General features: G+C 43.7%; 1 protein-coding gene across 3 annotated transcripts in view; it reads left to right on the top strand.

Annotated features, from left to right (window-relative positions):
- The first annotated feature begins 1,171 nt into the window (after nucleotides 1-1,171).
- Nucleotides 1,172-18,275, top strand: part of Micu2 (mitochondrial calcium uptake 2) — an 82,017-nt gene continuing 64,913 nt past the window's right edge. Inside the window, exon 1 of one of the 3 annotated variants that reach the window (XM_039092977.2) lies at nucleotides 1,172-1,410. In XM_039092977.2, coding sequence (XP_038948905.1) covers nucleotides 1,201-1,410 — 210 coding nt within the window. In that variant the 5' untranslated portion in view covers nucleotides 1,172-1,200. Of the gene's footprint in view, nucleotides 1,411-10,841; nucleotides 10,951-18,275 lie in introns of those variants that run through there. The other 2 variants (NM_134396.2, XM_039092978.2) reach the window with 2 other exon arrangements.

Here is an 18,275-nt window from a genome sequence, read left to right as displayed (position 1 = left end):
CCGCTCTACCCAGAAGACCAAAGTTCCATACCCAGCACCCATATCAGGTTGATCACAATGGCCTCTACCTCCAGCTACAGGGGTTCAAACACCCTCTTCTGGACTCTGAGGGCACCCACCCTTATGTAACATTATACACACACACAAATGCATATTCATAAAAAATAAGTCTTAATAAATAAATGTAAAGCTCACTTAGCTGTAAAAGTGGAGTTCTGTAAGGGTGAATGTGTACACATAATCTTTATTTCCTTTTTTCCCTCTTGACCCAGGATTCCACTATCTACCCATGGGTGGCCTGGAACTCACTGCACAGATCAGAGGTCAGAAAACAACTCTTACGAGTCTCTTCTCTGACTTCCAGCTCAGGCAGTCAGGCTTGGCATGAGGTGCCTTTGTCCACTGAACCAACTGTCTCAAGCAACTCAATATAGCCAGGCACGTATAGGGCAACTATAGTATTGTTAAAAATGCAGAACTTTTCAGCCCCTTACCCAAGCCTCTTTGAGGATGGAATTCTACTGTTGCACCATGCCCACCGTGATTATACTTAGCACCCTTTGTGGATTATTGGTAAAAGTGTTTTCCTTCCCAGCTCTAAAAGTGCCCACTTAAGACTGACATAGGCTTTCCCGAGGGAGAGCCAGAGGTGCTGTGTTTAAATCTACCGACCAAAGAGTCATGCTAAATCTAATTTGACCCCACACTTATCATCACTCTTCTGACTAATTCCCTATTCTTAATCTAATTTGTCTGATATATTCCACCCAGTACCTATTACCCTTCTTTTATTTTAATTTCATGGAGGTGATGTTAGAGGCCAGAAGAGGGCGCTGGATCCTCTGGAGCTGGAGTTATGAGTGGCCTTAAGTTTCCCGAATCCGACTGTGGTCCTCTGGAAGGGCAGCAAGCACTTTGGAGCACTGAGCCATGCCTACAGCCCCTTTCTCAGGCCACAGTGGTGCCCTGACCTGTTTAAACAGTTTACCAGCTAATTCATGTCCTTTGCCTTGGAACCTGTCACCTGAGCCGAGGGTCACCTCAAAAACCACCCTTGAACGTCGAGAAAGCAGCCACACCTAGCAACACACGCGCAGAACATGGTGGAGGTTGATGAGCTCTCGCGAGAACTCAACTCTATCGCGTCCTCCGGCCACCAAAGGTGGAGGCGGGGCGCGGCGTTCGGGCGCTTCCGCAAAGATGGCGGCGGCTGCGGGAAGAAGCGCTCGGCTGGCGGCCTGGGGCGAAAGGCTGCGGCGCGGGCTTGCGGCGGGCGGACGAGCTGTGCCGAGTCGCGGCCCTCTGGCAGCGGCTGTGGCCGGCGTGGCCCTGGCAGGCGCAGGAGCAGCATGGCATCACGGACGCGTGAAAGCAGCCGCGCGCGAGAGCACCCTTACGGGGTTGGTGCAGGTACGGCTCAGCCCCGCCCCGCCCTAGACGCCCCTGGGAGGGAGGTGGAGGCACGGGAGACCCCAGGCCGCTGGCGGGAGCCCGGAGGACCTGGGAGCAGAGTGGCGGGAGGTCTCTCTGGCGACGCGTGTGGGCGTGACTCGGGGCACGCCTCTGCCCACCTGGTGGAGAAGGGGCCTTGAGATCTGCGGGTGCTGGGCACCCCGTGTTTCCCCTGGAGGCACCTTTGTTAACCTTTATTGCCAAAGGGTTCCCTGGTCGCTTCTTTGTTGGAAAGGGTGGAGTCGTCCTTCGTCCTACTGTGAGATCCACACCCCCTAGCCTAGAAAATATCAACTGTAAAAGTTAAACAGTTGTTAGTTGCAGATTTTATCAGCTCTAATGACTACTGTTACATAAGTCGAAACCTTAATGTTTTAGTGGACCCCGCCTACTCAGCAAAACAAGTTTTCCTAAACCTGAGCTGTTAGGATGCAAATGTTAAGTACCCTACTTTCAGATAAATACTGTCTGGTAAAACATTGGAAGTTTGAAAATACTCCCTAAGATTTTTATAGACAGAGAAGTATTTCAGTGTTTAGGTTTTTAGTTTTGTTTTGTTTTTAATTAAAAGCAGTATTTTATTTTCCTTGTTAGTTCTAGTGGAAAAACTCAAACATTAAAATAAATTAAAACAAAAAAGCATACCTTACAGATTAAAGGTTGGTAAATGTTATTATTGAGATATAACAGTTTATACAAACATTGACTCCAACCTCACACCACATCTGATTAGAGTTGGAAAAAACTTCTCATGCAATATAGACTTTCTGTTAACTTTTTCTACGATTTATTTTCATTTATATATATGAATATTTTGCCTGCATGTATGTGTATACATTGAATACAAACTTGGTGCCCAATTTACATAAGACTGCATTGGGCCCCTGGAACTAGAGTTACAGGTAATCCTAAGGGACCACATGAGTGCTGGGAACTGAACCTGGGCCCCTTACTATAAGAGCAGCAAGCGTCCTTATCCACCGAGCCATCTCTCCAGCCCCGACATTTTTGTTAATCCTATGCCAGACAAATTTATTGTTCATTATCAGTTTTTCTTGTTGCATATTGAATTCTATCCTATTCAGAACCTTAGGTTAGTCCCCCGGGTGGTATTTTACTTTAACATCAGAAACTACCTAGGATAATAAATTGACTTTTCCGGGGTGGTGCTGGTGCTGAGTTTCCAATACAGTAGGCAAGTGCTCCACTACTGACCGACATCCCACCCCTCCAGTTTAAAACTTTGTAATACAGAGCCACCTTAGTCACACTCCGTGACCTGTCATTAACTCAAAAAACTTCAGCCCATGACACACACTCACTGTCCAGGAACTAAGTTCAATTCCCTCCCACAAGCCCTCAGCAGTTATAAGCTGATTTCACTTCGCCTCCTTTGAATTTTAAGATTTTTCCCTGGTTTTGTTTGTTTTCTGGCTCCCTTTAGCCTATTTTCCCTTTAAATCACTAACTTGAGCTTATCCTTCACACTAGTGTTTATTGTCTTTCCCTAACTTAGCTTTCTCATTCTCTGCAGCTTTGTAAACTTCCACCTAACTAAAGAAACACAGAATCAGTTTTTATAAGTTCTGTTAACAGCAGTCGGCTTGGTCTGCTCTTTGGACTAATTGAAAACCTGGGTTTTTATGCTTTTGCGCCTACGGTGAACATTCCTTCCTTTACAGTGGCTGAAAACTAGTGCATGCAGTGTTGCTGTGTTTTGAAAACTCCCCTCTAGAGCAATAATTTGAATGTATTTTCCTAAAGGGGGACCTATTAATGCTCCTCAACCATTTGGTCACAGCTTTATTTTATGTGTATGTTACTGCGTATGTGGACCTAGTATAATCATGGGAATAGCCTTCACTTTCTTTCTTTAAGTAGAAACATCTAAAGTTAACTTTTCTACTTTTTTATTTCTATTTATTTACATTTTAAGTGTTATCCCCCTTCCCAGTTTCCCCTCTACAAGCCCCCCATCCTCTCTTCCTTTCCCCCTGCCTCTTTGAGGGTGCTCCCCACCCACCCACCCACTCCTGCCTCAGTAGCCTATCATTCACCTATACGGGGTCATCAAGCCTCCACAGGACCAAGGGGCTCCCATCCTAGTGATCCCAGGCAAGTCCTCTGCTACATATCCAGCTGGAGCCATGGGTACTCACTGTGTACTCTTTGGTTGGTGGTTTAGTCCCTGGGAGCTTTGGGGAGTCTGGCTGATTGATGTTGTTCTTCCTATGGGGTTGCAAACCCCTTCAGCTCCTACAATCCTTGCCCTAACTTCCCCAATGGGGTCTCCGAGCTCAGTCCAATGTTTGACTGTGTATATTTGCATCTGTATTGGTCCAGCTCTGGCAGAGCCTCTCAGGGGACAGCTTTACCGGGTTCCTGTCAGTAAGCACTTCTTGGTATCAGCAACAGTGTCTGGGTTTGGTGTCAGCAGATGGGATGAATCCCCAGGTGGGGCAGTCTCTGGATGGCCTTTCCTTCAGTTTCTGCTCTAATCCTTGTCCCTGCATTTCCTTTTGACAGGATTAATACTTTTGAGGTTGGTGGGTGGCCCCATCCCTCAACTGGGGATGGTGCCTATCCACTGGATATGGTCTCTAGGGGTTATATCTTCCCTTTGTTGGGTGTTTTGGCTATAGACCTCCTTGTTGGGTCCTGGAAACCTCTTGGGTCCCTGGCATCTGGGACTTTCTTCGTTTACATTCATCACAATAAATGATTTTTCCAGTGAAAATGGAGAACTTGTGTTAATGGTGTACCACTCTTCTCTGTTTCCCTTGTGACCAACAGCTTGTCACATGGTTTGTGCAGGTCAACAGTAGACATCCAGGTCATAAAGCAGCTGACAGATTGTAACCCTTCTTTCTTTCCTTCGTAATTATTGAAATCCTGTGTACCAGGGCCGTTGCCAAGGAATGAGTTAGGAAGACAGACTGAAGTCTGACAGCAGAGGGCAGTTTTAATGCACTGTTATAAAGCTGGCTACCCACCGTTGGAGGGTCTTAGAAGAGCACCCAGCACACTCCCAGTTTCCTGAAGGGATGACAAAGAAATGGTCATCCTGGAACTGCTTGGCAATCACTTGGCAGAAAAGGAGTATAGGTAATTGGAATATCTGCTCAGAGATCTACAAGAAAGTTTAACTCAGCAAAAGCAGGAGCTGTGAGACTGGTGTGTGCAGTGACCTGAAATGTCATTAAATCACCTGAGCCATATAAGCAGGACTTTTTATCTGAAGGACTATAGGAAGCCATTGCAGGAGTTCTTGGACACGCACACCACCCCTACCTCCACCCTCACCCCCAACCCCACAGGAGGCATCTCAGGTAGAAGAGGTTACTTTGTTTCCAGTACCCAGAGGTCTAAACTTCTCTAATTAATAGTACAAACAAGGCACACTAGACCAGCTGCTCAGCTGTGGGTGGCGCCCTCATACAGGCTTGCATATGAGACCATAACTGGATGTGGGATTGTTTAAAAAAAAGAAAAGAAAAGGAAGGAAGAAGAGAGGAAGAAAAGGAAAGAAAAGGCCACAAATAGACGGTTTCTAAGCACCTGGGGGGTGAGACAATTAAACATAAAACACACAAATGGCAGGTGTTTGTAGCAGCACTCACTGGTTTTCAGTATGTGACTTCACTGGAACCTTGTTCTAAACACTGTCTGAACACTTTGGCTTTGATTCCAGACAGTTGTCTTTAATGAATTGCAGTGTTTTTTCACTACACATACAAAGATCTCTGCTCTTACAGAAACATAGTGATTTTAAGAACCAAAACAACAACAATTTCTACCACCATTTCTCAGTGTGTATCAAATTATTATGTCTCTCATTGTATTGTGTTTAAGTATTTGATTTAAGTTATTGATCTTAGAAAGTCATTACTTGAATCGTGCTTGGAATTAGGACATAATTTTCAACAATTTCTGAAGCACCCATAAATACTCATGTGTCTTTACATATATTGTGTGCTTGCATTGATAACTAAAAGAGCAAAGTATCAGTCAACTTCAGAAAAACATTAAAAACACACTACACCCAGCAGGGCCAGCTCTCCAGCCAAGATTTAAGAGCCCATCTATCTTATTAAGTACTTTTTAAATTTTTATTCTGTTTATTTGTTCATATGTGTGGGTCTAACTGCTCTGCATGTATGGAGGCCTGTTGTGGTCTGTTTCCTTCACCGTGTGAATCTAGGGACCAGAGCTCCAGGCTTGAGTCTGAGTAGCTTCCTTACCCACCGAGCCATCTTGAAGGTCCATTGTTTTAAATTCTTTTTTCTCTGCATGTGCAGTGTGCATATATGTGTGCGTGTGTTCATGGGCGTGCATGTGGAGGTCTGAGGTGATGTCAGAAGTCTTCCTCAGTCGCTCTTGCACCTTATTCTTTGAGGCAGGGCCTCTCAGTCAAACCTAGAGCTTGCAGATTCTGTCTGGTCTTGCTAGCCAGATTGCTCTGAGAAACCCATCTGCCTTTCTAAACTGGGAGTACAGACAGGCACCACCCAACTGACCTGGGATTTATGGCATTTGCATGGACTCTGTGGTCCTCTTGCTTACTGCACGCACTTCTAACAACCGAGCCATCTTCCCACCCCTACCCAAAAGTGTGTTTCCCTCTTTAATAAATAGTAAAAATAATGTATAAAAAAGTTGTCATAAGACAGTTTGATAGTTTATTGTCAATAGATGGTTTAGTGTACCTATTTTACATACCTCTATAACTTCAATTATAAGTGTTTACAGCATCTCAGTGTCCTTCTGCAATTCTTATTGTGCCCACCGTCTTCTCAAGCTCCATACTGTTTGGTTGCCTCTGTGGGAAGAGAATCAAGACCTTAGAGACGTGAGTGAACTAAAAACGAGTTAGAGCTCTCACAGTAATTAGGAAATGGTGGCACCTTAATCCAGAGACTGATCACAGGGGAAGCTGTCCAGAGTCTGACCCGCCTGGTCTTATGTAAGCGTGGTTGTGTTGTTTCAGAGCATGTAATGAGTGCAGTTGGGGACACTGCTGCCTCCGGCCGGAACTTTGTAGTGGAATTTCTTTAGGTTCTTCAGTAAATGAGTTGCTTCTAAATTTTGTCAGGTTATATAGAATATTAGATAATCAATGTTTCCATGGCATCACTTCAGGTGTATTCTTTTGCTTTTCAATGAAAAGAGTCTTCTGCTATTTAAGTGGTCGAGTTGTTTGGTGGACATCGCTGCACTTCTATATCCTAAGTAAGGGTCAGTCCACATCCCTTATTACATAAATTCATTGGTGTAGTCCAGACAGCAGCATAGAGCAATTCCCCAGTGTCTCAGATAAACTCCCTTACACTCCTGAAACCCTAGACACTTGCCGTGTTCCCACTAGAGAGAGGTGAGGAGGAGGCGGTACCCTTTCTTCTGCTGTCCACGGTGTATTATGGCTAGAATAAAAATGCTACAAATACTTAACTGAATGACCAAATAAATTGATAAGGCTTTACTTCTAAAATTATGTAATTTCTCAAAAGTCTAAAATTCACCTCTTTTACCTATCCATAGAAAATTGGATTTTACTATTATATTATTGGCATTTATGTATCTTTATACAGCAAGGCTTTGTCTTTTGCTATCACATTTAGTATAGCAAATATAAACTAAAGAATTTAAGTAAAATCATTGATTTCACTCCAACTAAATTGAAGGGCTTCCTCTGAGAAACCTCAGACCAATTAGATTACTTTTTAATTTTTAAAGTATTTATTTTATGTATGTGCATTCACTGCAGCTGTCCTCAGACACACCAGAAGAGGGCATCGGATCCCATTACAGATGGTTGTGAGCCACCATGTGGTTGCTGGGATTTGAACTCAGGACCTCTAGAAGAGCAGTCAGTGCTCTTAACCGCTGAGCCATCTCCCCAGCCCATGTATAGCCGAGATTGGCCTTGAACTCGTGTTCCTCCTGCCTCTGCCTCCTTCAGCAAGTCCTCCACCACACCGTGCGCCTTTTCATTTGAATAGCCCTGGCGTATAGCAAAAGCCAACTGAATAGTGTATTTTCGCGTCACGTAAAGGTTAAATGCTGGGTACTGTTAAGATGGCTCTGGGTAAAGGAACATTTACCAAGCCTAACCTGAGCTCAAGCCCTGAGACCTACGTGGTGAAAGAAGAAAACCAGTTCCTACAAGTTATTCTCTGACCTCCACAGACACACACACATACACACATAGCACAATCAATAAATGGGTTTTTTGTCTAATTTTTTGTTGAATGCTTATATTTGTGTGCCACTGCTCACCTCAGCTGAAGGTTATAGAACGTCTGTATCTTTGCAGTACCCTCAAGAAACCCAGAAAAGCAGCAGGGCCAAAGCACAGCTATCTACCTCTAGGCAAGGAAGACTGGACACTGAGGCAGTAAGGTTGGGACACATAAAGCTGAAAGTCAGCCTCTTTGCAGCACTTATGGATAGATTCTACCAACAGGAGTCTGCCATGTCAGACAGGGTGACTGGGCTGACTGACCTGCACAGTCATAGCATTTCATGGTCACTGCGTGTTGAACTGGGTGTAACTCAGGGTCTCTGGAATTGCTGTAGAAGCTGCACTGCAGAGCTGTCTGGAAATGCCAGGAAGCGAAGGATGTTTTCCTGAAGATGCAGCCAAAGCCATTGTACCTACTCATGGGAAGTGGCCTGGACCTTTGATGTGGGCCTTTGGGCTCCATCTCTGAATAAATAAGATAGACTGGGACATAGGAACAGATGCCTTTCTATTTCTGGTGTCTTTCAGTGTCAGTGCATTGTCCTCTGTTGACAGGATAAAGTTTTTCCAGCTGGCAAAGGAGTGGAATTCCGAAGTTCCAGGCTCAGTGTCATGGAGCAGACCCGAGAAGAGTGACTGAATGAAGACAGTTCCACCGAGTTTCAGGGGACAGGGAAACTCAAAGGATTTAATATGTGAACTTAAGGAGAGATGTGAACAAGCGTCTATTCACCCTAGATGAAGCACAGATAACCAAAGGAAGAGCTCCCTCAGTCTACCCTAATGACCTAGTAAATTTGTTTTGCTCCGTTGCAGACGCACTGGTTACGGCAGAGTGGTTATATTGCTGAAAAGTCCTGCCTTGGTTATTATACTCTAAGCTTCTCCCAAGACCAGGTGCAGCCGAGACACGAACGCTAGCGTGTGAGGTTTAGGTAGGAGGGAGTGGCTGGAGTCCCAGGGCAGAGTCAGGCGATCTCCCTTTCCCATGAGAGAACTCAACAGGCTCAATCTTAATGAAGGTCGATAAGACAGGAAGTCTCAACCGCTCTGCTTCAGATAGCAATGGCTGAGCTATGGGACCTGTATTGGAGTGTAGTTGATAGACAAGGTGTCACACCATTACAGAAAACTTAACTGTCAACAGGCATGGTGGCACATAGAAGGCAGAGGCTTCTCTGAGTTCTAGGACAGGCTGGTCTTCGTAGTTCCAGACAGGCAGGGTTATGTAAAGAGAGTCTGTCTAAAAACAAAAAAACAAAAATGGGAAAGAAAGCTGACTCACTCTCCTTCTTCCAGCAACAACCAGAACCAATAGCTCCCTCCATTCCTCTTTCCCTGTCTCTTCAGGGATTTGGCCTGGCTTGAGCTTGCATGGTTCTTGTGCACACTGTAGCAGTTACTGGGAGTTCATGTGCAATTGCCCTCTTACGTCCTGCAACAAACACTTTTAAGGTGGATCTTTGTAAATATCTGGCAGGCATAAGACAGTTACCCAGTATGTCAGCATCCCTTAGAAATGATGCACTAGTATGACCTTTGCATCCATGCCCTACAGCCACCTCTATGACTCACGTCTTCAGACATGTATTTTAGCTTTTAGTATTACTCATTCTTTACTATGATTGAGCATTTTAGTGGCATCAAGATGGGCTGCAGTACTAGTAGGAAGCTTGAATTCTTAATTTTTTGTTTGTTTTTTCGAGACAGGATTTGTTTGTGTAGCCCTGGCTGTCCTGGAACTCTCTTTGTAGACTAGGTTGGCCTTGAACTCAGGAGATTCTCCTGCCTTTGTTTCAAGAGTGCAGGGCTTAAAGATATGAGCCCCCCACCACCTTCTAGCTTTAGTCCTCCTCTGTTCTTAAAGCATTTTCTCCTGTCACTGAGTGGTGGCTAATGCTTGGTAGAATGTCCCTTAGGATTGGTCACTGTTTTCTTGTGGTTTATGTACTTTTGTCAGGAATTCCACTGAACCGCACAGTCCTTACAGCACCTCAGATCAGGTGGTACAGGACGTAGCTCGCTGTCCACTGGTAATACTCATCCTGTGGTGAGGTAGCATTTGTCAGGTTTCTTCACTATAGATTAAAAAGTATTACATTCTGATTAGTCAAGTTCTATGGGGAGCTACTGTAAGTCTTCATTGGACATTAAGCTAAAGAGTCCAATTTCCTCTTGTCATAAACCAAACATCCCTGTGTATCTCGGGAAACAATAGTTAGCCTCCTCCCACTGGTGCTGATGCTGCCCTTTCCTTCTACTAAGTTTAGATGTCGCTTATGCTGACTTGATCCTGGAAGGATCTGCAGTGACTTAGAAAAGGGCTGTTGCTGGGTACAGGTTCCTAAGGGAGAGGAAATGGTAACAGGAGAAAGACAGGCCAAGAGGGTTAATGCTGTGAGATCCTGGGTTGTGCTTCAAGTGAGCCATACATTCGGTTTATCTCAGCAAGGTGAGAGAAGCAGGCTTGTTATATACTTCACGTAGACGCATAACTGATCCTGTGACTGGAGTTTACTGTCCTGTTCCTCTGATAAATACGGTGGTCCTTCCTGTGACAGTCTCCAGTCTCTACTGGAGCAGAATGCTTGTCTAACCAAAAAGCACAAGGTCAGTGGCCACAGACGTGCAGCTCAGCAGAGTCCAGGACAAAAGTGAAGGAGAGCTTATATTTGTGGTGTGTACTTCTGTGCAAAGGAGTAAGAAGATGGTTAAGCCACTAACAGTGCATAAACTGAGACTTGCTGCGCTGTGCTGGAGTGTGCTTGGGTTCATTTACATTACTGTGTCACTGGTAATAAGATTTGCAGCAGCATATGGAAGCTCGATAACCATGAAACATTATAAGGCCAACGAAAATATAAATCTTTCTAACAAGAGTGCAGAGAAGTTTTTGTTTTTATCTTACTGCCTCAGGTTAGAATGTCTGGAAACAGATAAATACTGACAACCTTTGATGTTAATAAGCCCAAATGAAAGTCAAAAAATCACAGTGGGTAAATGGCTAGAAAATGAAAAGAAAGGTGGCACAGCGACTCCTGTAATTAGAGGTAATCTGTGATTTGGCATAATTATTTGTCCTGCGTGAACAAAAGCCTGTCTTCCCTTTGTCATTATAGAGCAAGACTTGTTTGTCTTACTGTACCATGTGGGGGAAATTTCCTGCAGGGCCAAGGAGAAAGGCAAAGCGAATGCTAACATAGAAGCAGAAGACGTCCCCTTTCCTGTCGCAACTCAGTTGGTTTCACTGAGCCCAAGTAAGAAGCTACTTTTGCTTGTGCTGTAACACAGTCTTCCATATATGCTCCATATAATGTGGATAAATGTGTGTGTAAGGGCTTCCAGTGCATAAACATAGCCGGAACCACTAATGGTAACAGTGTAGGAGCTTAAGGGTCATGTGCTTGTTATAATAGGAGTAACCCAATTCCATATATAACATTATTAATGTTTCTGGATTTCAGTATAACTTGAATATTTTGTGAATCATATTTTAGTGATATTTTTGTATCTGGTGATACAAAAGTGTTTGTTTCCATCTATGAAAGTTCCATGAGTGTGTGATAGGTAGAGTAAGGTTGGGATCACTAGAAGGCCTTATCCGGTCCTACTTTATCCACATTATATGCTCCATATGTTACATACTAGGGGTGTCATGCCTAAGATGCCAGCTATCTTCGTCCTCAACCTCTTAGCTGCTATATACCTGGGAAATGAAAATCACCTTTTAAGTTAGGTAAATATAAGTGGAAAGAACAGGTGTATGTCAACACATTGCTCCAGGTATGCCAGGCACAACCTAAAGCTTGCCTGTCTACTCTGGGATTATGTACAAGAAGCTGTACGTGAGTTGCTTTCTGTGGTTTGTTTATGCAGAGTAGATATCAAGAGGTTAAATCTCATCTTTGTATTTTTAAAACAAAGGCTTTTTCAGTTTCATTTAGCCATAATCACCTAATTAAGAAACCCATTTAAATCAAAAGCAGATCCCTAGGAAGGCATGTCTGTCGTGTTTAAACTCACAGCCGTGGAGTTTGTGGGATGCTGGGAATTACTCGAGGATTGAAGTCTGATTGGTGTACTGCTATTGGGTGTTATCGCATCATTCTCTGTCTGTATGTGGCTTAGTGGGTGCCCCAGAGGTGGAGCTGTAGCTGCTGTACTACCAAGGAAAAGCAGTAACCAGCTGAGTGCCTGAAGGCTCGTCTGATAGCACCACATGGTGAGCTGAGCCAGCATCCTTAGCCCTTCTGGTAGAGCTGCAGAGGTGCTGGGTGTAGAAGGTGGTTTAGTGGCAACCAGAAAAAGTAAGAAGAAAGCATTGGAGTTTGGCCACAAACCACTGGGATCAACGGTCAAGAGGCTAGAGAGAGGGTCAGCAGTCAAGAGCACCCACTGCCCTTACACGGGGTCTGGGCTTGGTTCTCAGCACCCACAGCTCAGCCTGTAACTCCAGTTCCAGTGCATGGAGAAAAGAACATAAACAACATGGAGTGCGGTGACAAAAACAATCAGAATAGTATGTTCCCAAAAGACACTCTCTCAGAAACTCTTTACTGTTTACTCCTATCTTCTCAGTGATAGAAACATCATATTCAACACTCGAGCTTTTTTCTTTTTAAATGAAGACTTTGTATTTTGTCAGTAGGTTTGATCATTGCAGTGATTAGGTACATTTATGTTACAGCCGTGGCAGTTATTTCTTGGAACACTAAAATAATATTATAATTAGTGAAATTTCTTGAAATATGTTAGGAAAAGATCTAGAGATTTTGGGTTTTTTTCCTTAAAAATTACTTACATTTTTTCTTTTATTGGAATATGTGTATATATTATAGAAAATTTAGGGGGAATAAAAAAAGAAATAAAAAATTCTGCCTCCTCCCATGACTTGAAAAGACTAGTTACTCGTAAAGTTTAGGAACTGTACCTTGAGTAGAAAGGTCTCTTTAAATTTATTTAAAACCTTACAAGACTGTAAGAACCAGGAAGGAGCAAAGATATATCCTACTGCTTCAGAGCAGAAACCTTGAACCTCAAGTGTGTTACTGTATGCAGACTGGACCATGTTCTGATGAGTCAGTCCATGAAATCATGTGGAAAGTGTGTTTGCTTTTTTTTTTTTTTTTTCAGAAACTTCACAAATAGTCAAAAGATTAAGAAAGATGACAACTAATGAATTATTGCCCATTGTTGTAGAAGAAAACCAAGGATACTAATGTAGCCCTGTACTCGAAACACTTGAGAAACAGACCAGTAGTTCAAGGTCATTCTTCATTACACACCAGGTTCAAGGTCAACTTGAGCAGCATGTGGCTCTGCACACACACACACACACACACACACACACACACTCTCACTCACACACACACTCTCACTCACACACACTCACACTCACTCACACACACACACTCACACACACACTCACACACACATACACTCACTCACACACACTCACACACTCTCAGACCTATTATAAAAATAAAGCTGTTAGCCCTGAAAGCAGTAATTATGGTGGTTGCCGGCACTGCACACAGCAGAGTGAAGTCCTCAGGCCTGTTTGGAGAAGAACCTTTCCCTGCGCTCCTGCTCTCCCAGCCCTTGTCTGCATTCCTCTCAGTGCTTCTCTGGTAAAGCCGTATTTACCTCGCTTATTCTGGCATCTGCTTGTGTGTAAAGCAGTGAGGACAGCATCCACAGGGCTTTGGGTGATTCCAAGGAAACAACAGAGTGAAAACAAGTCAGAATTATGCAGGTCCTCATGTAAGACTGCCATGAGCTTTGCTTTGCATCTGTCTCCACCGCCGTCTCTGAAAAAGGATGAGAAATCTGGACATTTTGCCATACCTTGAAAGCAAGGTCAGGGGCCTATGCTTTCACTGGTTAGGATCCATCTCTCTGCCTTCCTGATTCTTAGCATTTGAAAGTCTTCACATATCCTCCTGACTGTATGAGAGAATGGTTTCTCTGCTCCAAGTACACAGGTGGGGTCACTGAGATCATGTGCTCTGTGACCTTTCCTCTTCCCTCGGTGATTAAGAGCATTGATTACTCTCCAGAGGACCTGGGTTCATTTTCCAGCATCCACATGCCAGCTCACAGCCTCTGTCACTCCCATTCCAGGGGACCTGACACACTCTCACAGAGACATGCGTGCAGGCAAAACAGCAGTAAACATAAAATAAAAATAGTTTAGAAACTAATTTTAAACAAAGTTCCAAAATCCACTTAAGTTTTCAAAAATTCAGTTACTCTTTGCTGTGTCACTAGCAAGGAACTCGCAGCTTGGACAGATCTGGCACCTGAACCATTTCGGAGCTTCAGGCTCACTGAAAGCTGCAAATTTCTGCCCCTCTCTCCCCAAGCTCACATTATTCTCTTCACTATCACCGGTGCAGGGTAGAAGAACTACCAGTGCATTTTAAGAGAAAAACTAGGCTGGCAAGAGCAAGAGTTCAAACACTGAGCCAGGAACTATGGCAGGGAAACATGACTCCAGTAGTTGATCCTTGACCTTCACACTCTCACTCAAACACAAGTGTAAGTAATAAGTTAATGAGGAAAAAAATAAGAGAAAGATGACCAAAAGTTGGCTCTGTCCACACTCTACCCTTTCAGTCTGTAACAACTTACATGTTTGGTTTTGCTTCTTCTAAGTGTTGGTTTTTTGAGACAGGATCTGTATATATGAAGCAGTAAGAGCTCGTAACTGCTGAACTATCTTTCCACTTCACTGGCTTTGTTTCTTACCTAAGATTTTAGGGACCTACACCTGTACTCAAGTTACATGTGCTACACACACACACACACACACACACACACACACACACACACACGTAAACACACATGCATGTCATCAAAAATAAACTGTTAAAAAATATATAGTTTTGTTTGTTTTGTTTTGTTTTGTTTTTTAAGCCAGGCAGTTGTGGCACATGCTGGCACACCTCCCAGCCCTTGGGAAGCAGAGACAGAGACAGGAAGGTCTCTGTGAGTTCAAGGCCAGCCTGGGACTATAAATCGAATTCCAGGATGGTCAGAGCTGTTACACAGAGAAACCTTGTCCCCAAAAAGGAAGGAAGGAAGGAAGGAAGGAAGGAAGGAAGGAAGGAAGGAAGGAAGGAAGGTAGGTAGGTAGGTTTCTTAAAAATTATCTTATATTTTCAAGTATTGGGGGTTTGTTCTGGTTTCCATTTAACTGACATACCTCTGAAGAGCCTCTTTTGGCACAGGCCCCTGACTGCATGTGACCAGCTCCCCAAACTTGGTTCTTGACTCACTGGCAGGTTTGTTTTGTTTCGTTTTGCTCTGTATATGTGTGTGTGGTTTGGGGTTACTTTGGTTTGAAACAGGATTTCACTGTAGCCCAGGTTGGTCTGGAATTCATTGCTAACCAACTACTCAGTGTCCCAAGTACTAGAGAAGGAGGTGTGAGCGAGCGTGTCCACTCAGCTTCTCTGTCAGGTTTTGCCCGTGTGACCCCACTCATGAAGGCTGCAGAGACTGAACACTGTCGCACTGTTAGAGGACGCGGGTTCACTTGATTAGCAGCTTTACTTTTGTTTTGCTTAAATCCAAAAAAAAAAAAAAATCTTTTCAGGGATTATACAGCAAATTCTATTATGGAGTTTTAAAACAATCCTTATCACAGTATCTTCAAATTACTAAAAGCATGCATATGTCATCATGAGCTCTGTTGAAAGAGTGATGGAAAGGTAGAAAGGGAGTGTTGGCAAACCCTGGGCTGAGGTGATTTTACCACATTTGTGCACAGAGGGTCCTGAGAAGTCTTTGAACAAGAAATTAATCCGTCCGAGTGCTGTAAAGCCCTGTGACTTGCTATCTGTGTTGCACACGTATGGAGCTCTGTGACTTGCTATCTGTGTTGCACACGTATAGAGCCCTGTGACTTGCTATCATCTGTGTTGCGCACGTATAGCCTGTGGTTCATGTGCCCTTGCTGGTGTTGCTGCCTGCCCATTGGCTCATCTATCTGCTCACTTCCTGCAGGTAACTGTTTCAGAAATGTTGTATTTCAGGCTGCCGAGGACCCAAAGATGAAGCAGTGGGAAAGTCCATTAAGACCTAAACTACCCGTGGGAGCAGGCCTGAAATCTATCAGATTATTCATTGAGATTTACAGGAGAGTGAGACAGCTGGTGTGATCCAGGTTCAGAGTGTTCTGTTTCTGAGAGGGTCGTTTCCTGGCCTCTGTGCTAAGCAGAACCAAGGCAGTACCCTCTGGTGTAGTCAGCACAGCCACCACCTGTCCATGGCTTCCTTTCTTCTTTTTCTTTTATGAAAGCATTTGAAAATCTACAGTAATAAGTATGCATAATTTGTGTTCGTAATAAAATTATTACAAAGGGTCTTTATTTCTCTTCATGTGTGTAGTGTAGTTATTTAGTAAAATTCCACGTGGCAGAGTGCACAAGGTGTCTAAAACTTTTAGTACATTATTAATGTTGAGATATATACATAAAACAGACTTTAGTATATTGGTTCTAAGACTAAACTTTTTCTTAGTTATTGTTAATAGCACACCTTCAATTGAACTGGTTACAGTTCACAAAGATCCACTGGTTCGTGGTATGGATCTTCAAAGCATAAACAGTGTTAACTGTGTACTGGGTAGTGGGGGACAGGAGAAACCAGGCATTTCCTGTTCTGGGAGAATCCAGTGAAGGCAGACAGTTCCAACACTGAGCACTGGAGCACTGATAAAAAATGCCCTCACAAGGAGGACACCCATCCCCGGTGCTTACCCAGGAGGGACTCTTGGAGGAGGTAAATTCAAACAAGGAAGTTACCCAGTGCGGGGAAGGACAAGGAACCACAGACTGAATTGTATGCCTAGCTTTGTCGCTTGTTTCATTACAGTCAAAAACAAATAAATGGTTGGTGTGTCTTCTAGAAAGGATCACTGAAGTCGATCAAAGGCAGCAGAATAGGTATTAGCCAAGGACACGCCAGCCAGCGATCCAGATCAGTTATCAGACAGTCCTGATCGCAGCAGCCAGAACTGCGACCAACAGTGTGGGTTACAGGTTTGCTTCTCACAGAAGTCAGCTCATTAAGGGGCACACGATCAGTGAGAACGTGGGTTTTGTCTTTGATTAAATTACAAATCCGTCCCTTTGTTTTCTTTCTTTTTCTTCATGTGTGTACTTCTTTAGTGAAACTTACGACTGAATACATTTAAGCTTTCATAATCTTGCCATTTACCTGAAAGTGCTTTAGAACTTCTACTCTTATTTTGTTTTGAATACATTCTCATTTATATGCAGTCAGCATACTGCCAGGTTTGTTGTTGTTTTAATAATTTTAGGTTTTTATGGAGTTAGGTATGGGGACTGAGAGATCGCTGTCACTAATCAGCAGTGAACTCTAAAAAGCCACCTCACTGTGTTTTCCTCTAAGCTGAGGGAGAAAATGAAGCCAACAGCCATTTGCCAAGGGTCAGGATGAGGGGTATGAAGGAGTACTGAGAATGTGGGAGCATGGGGAACACGTGGCAAATAATCTCAGGACGAGCCATGGCCACAGACTGCAGCTGTTCCAGGAAGGGGTGGGAGGAGCGAGGGAATCCTTTAATCCAGCTCTTCTGGCTCTGAACTGTGTCGCATACTGCGGGACACATTATGCTGAGTGCTGTGGTCCCTGCCTGCAGCTTCTGTTCCTGACTCAGCCCCCACAGCATTCCCAGCTCCCCTAAAGCTTTACTTTCCAAGAGCTTTTGCATGATGCCTGTGGTTTGTCCATTAGATCAAAATCTCTCTCACAAAAGTTCCTTCTTAACCGCTCAGCGGCTCCTTAGCTGCCTAGGGAGAAGGGCTCACACCTCAGACAGATGCCTGATACCAACTAGCTTTATGCGTAAATCTAATTGCAAAAATCTTTAAATACACTAATCCAGTGCATATCTTATTATAAAAAACAAAACCAAAATACCATGATTAATTACCTGCAAAAATAGTGATTGGAGCATAACTGTTACTCTTCTGGTACACACACTGGGTAACTGCTGCTGCTGCTGCTGCTGCTTTCCTCTGTTCAGCAGCACTCACTCACCAGGAAGCAGAGAACCTTGTGTCTGCTTGATGCTTTGTCACAGATGTGCTTGTTAAATAAGGTTGCTGTTAGAGATTGTAGGAAGAGTTCACACGTGAGTGTTTACCTTCTACTATTTAGGGAAGGAACCAAAGTAACTCAACTATTTCTTAAGGAAAATGTTACTTAATTAAATTGGAGTGAGTGACACTGGTAATATTTTAGAGTCATGTTGAGATTTTAACTTAAGTAGTGTGTGTGTGTGTGTGTGTGTGTGTGTGTGTGTGTGTGTGTGTGTTCACTTGAGTTCTAAGTTAAACTTTTTGTTTAGATCACAGAAGTTACAATGTGGCTCTTAGAAGGCAGTATAGAAAAATGAATATTATGCTAAGTAGTCTGTTTTATAGGGGAAAGAACAGTAAAAGAGAAGCTGGGCTGTTTTTTATCAGCGCCCTTCTTCCCTCGACACAAGTCCATTCTGCAGGGTTGGGGATGAAGTACGTGAGAATGTGTGTGTTACACCAATAGGAAT

The sequence above is a fragment of the Rattus norvegicus genome, chromosome 15 (genome assembly GCF_036323735.1).
Source record: "Rattus norvegicus strain BN/NHsdMcwi chromosome 15, GRCr8, whole genome shotgun sequence".
NCBI lineage: Eukaryota > Metazoa > Chordata > Mammalia > Rodentia > Muridae > Rattus > Rattus norvegicus.
The sequence above is the reverse complement of the archived record's forward strand: the minus strand, read 5'-3'. Positions and strand labels throughout refer to the sequence as shown.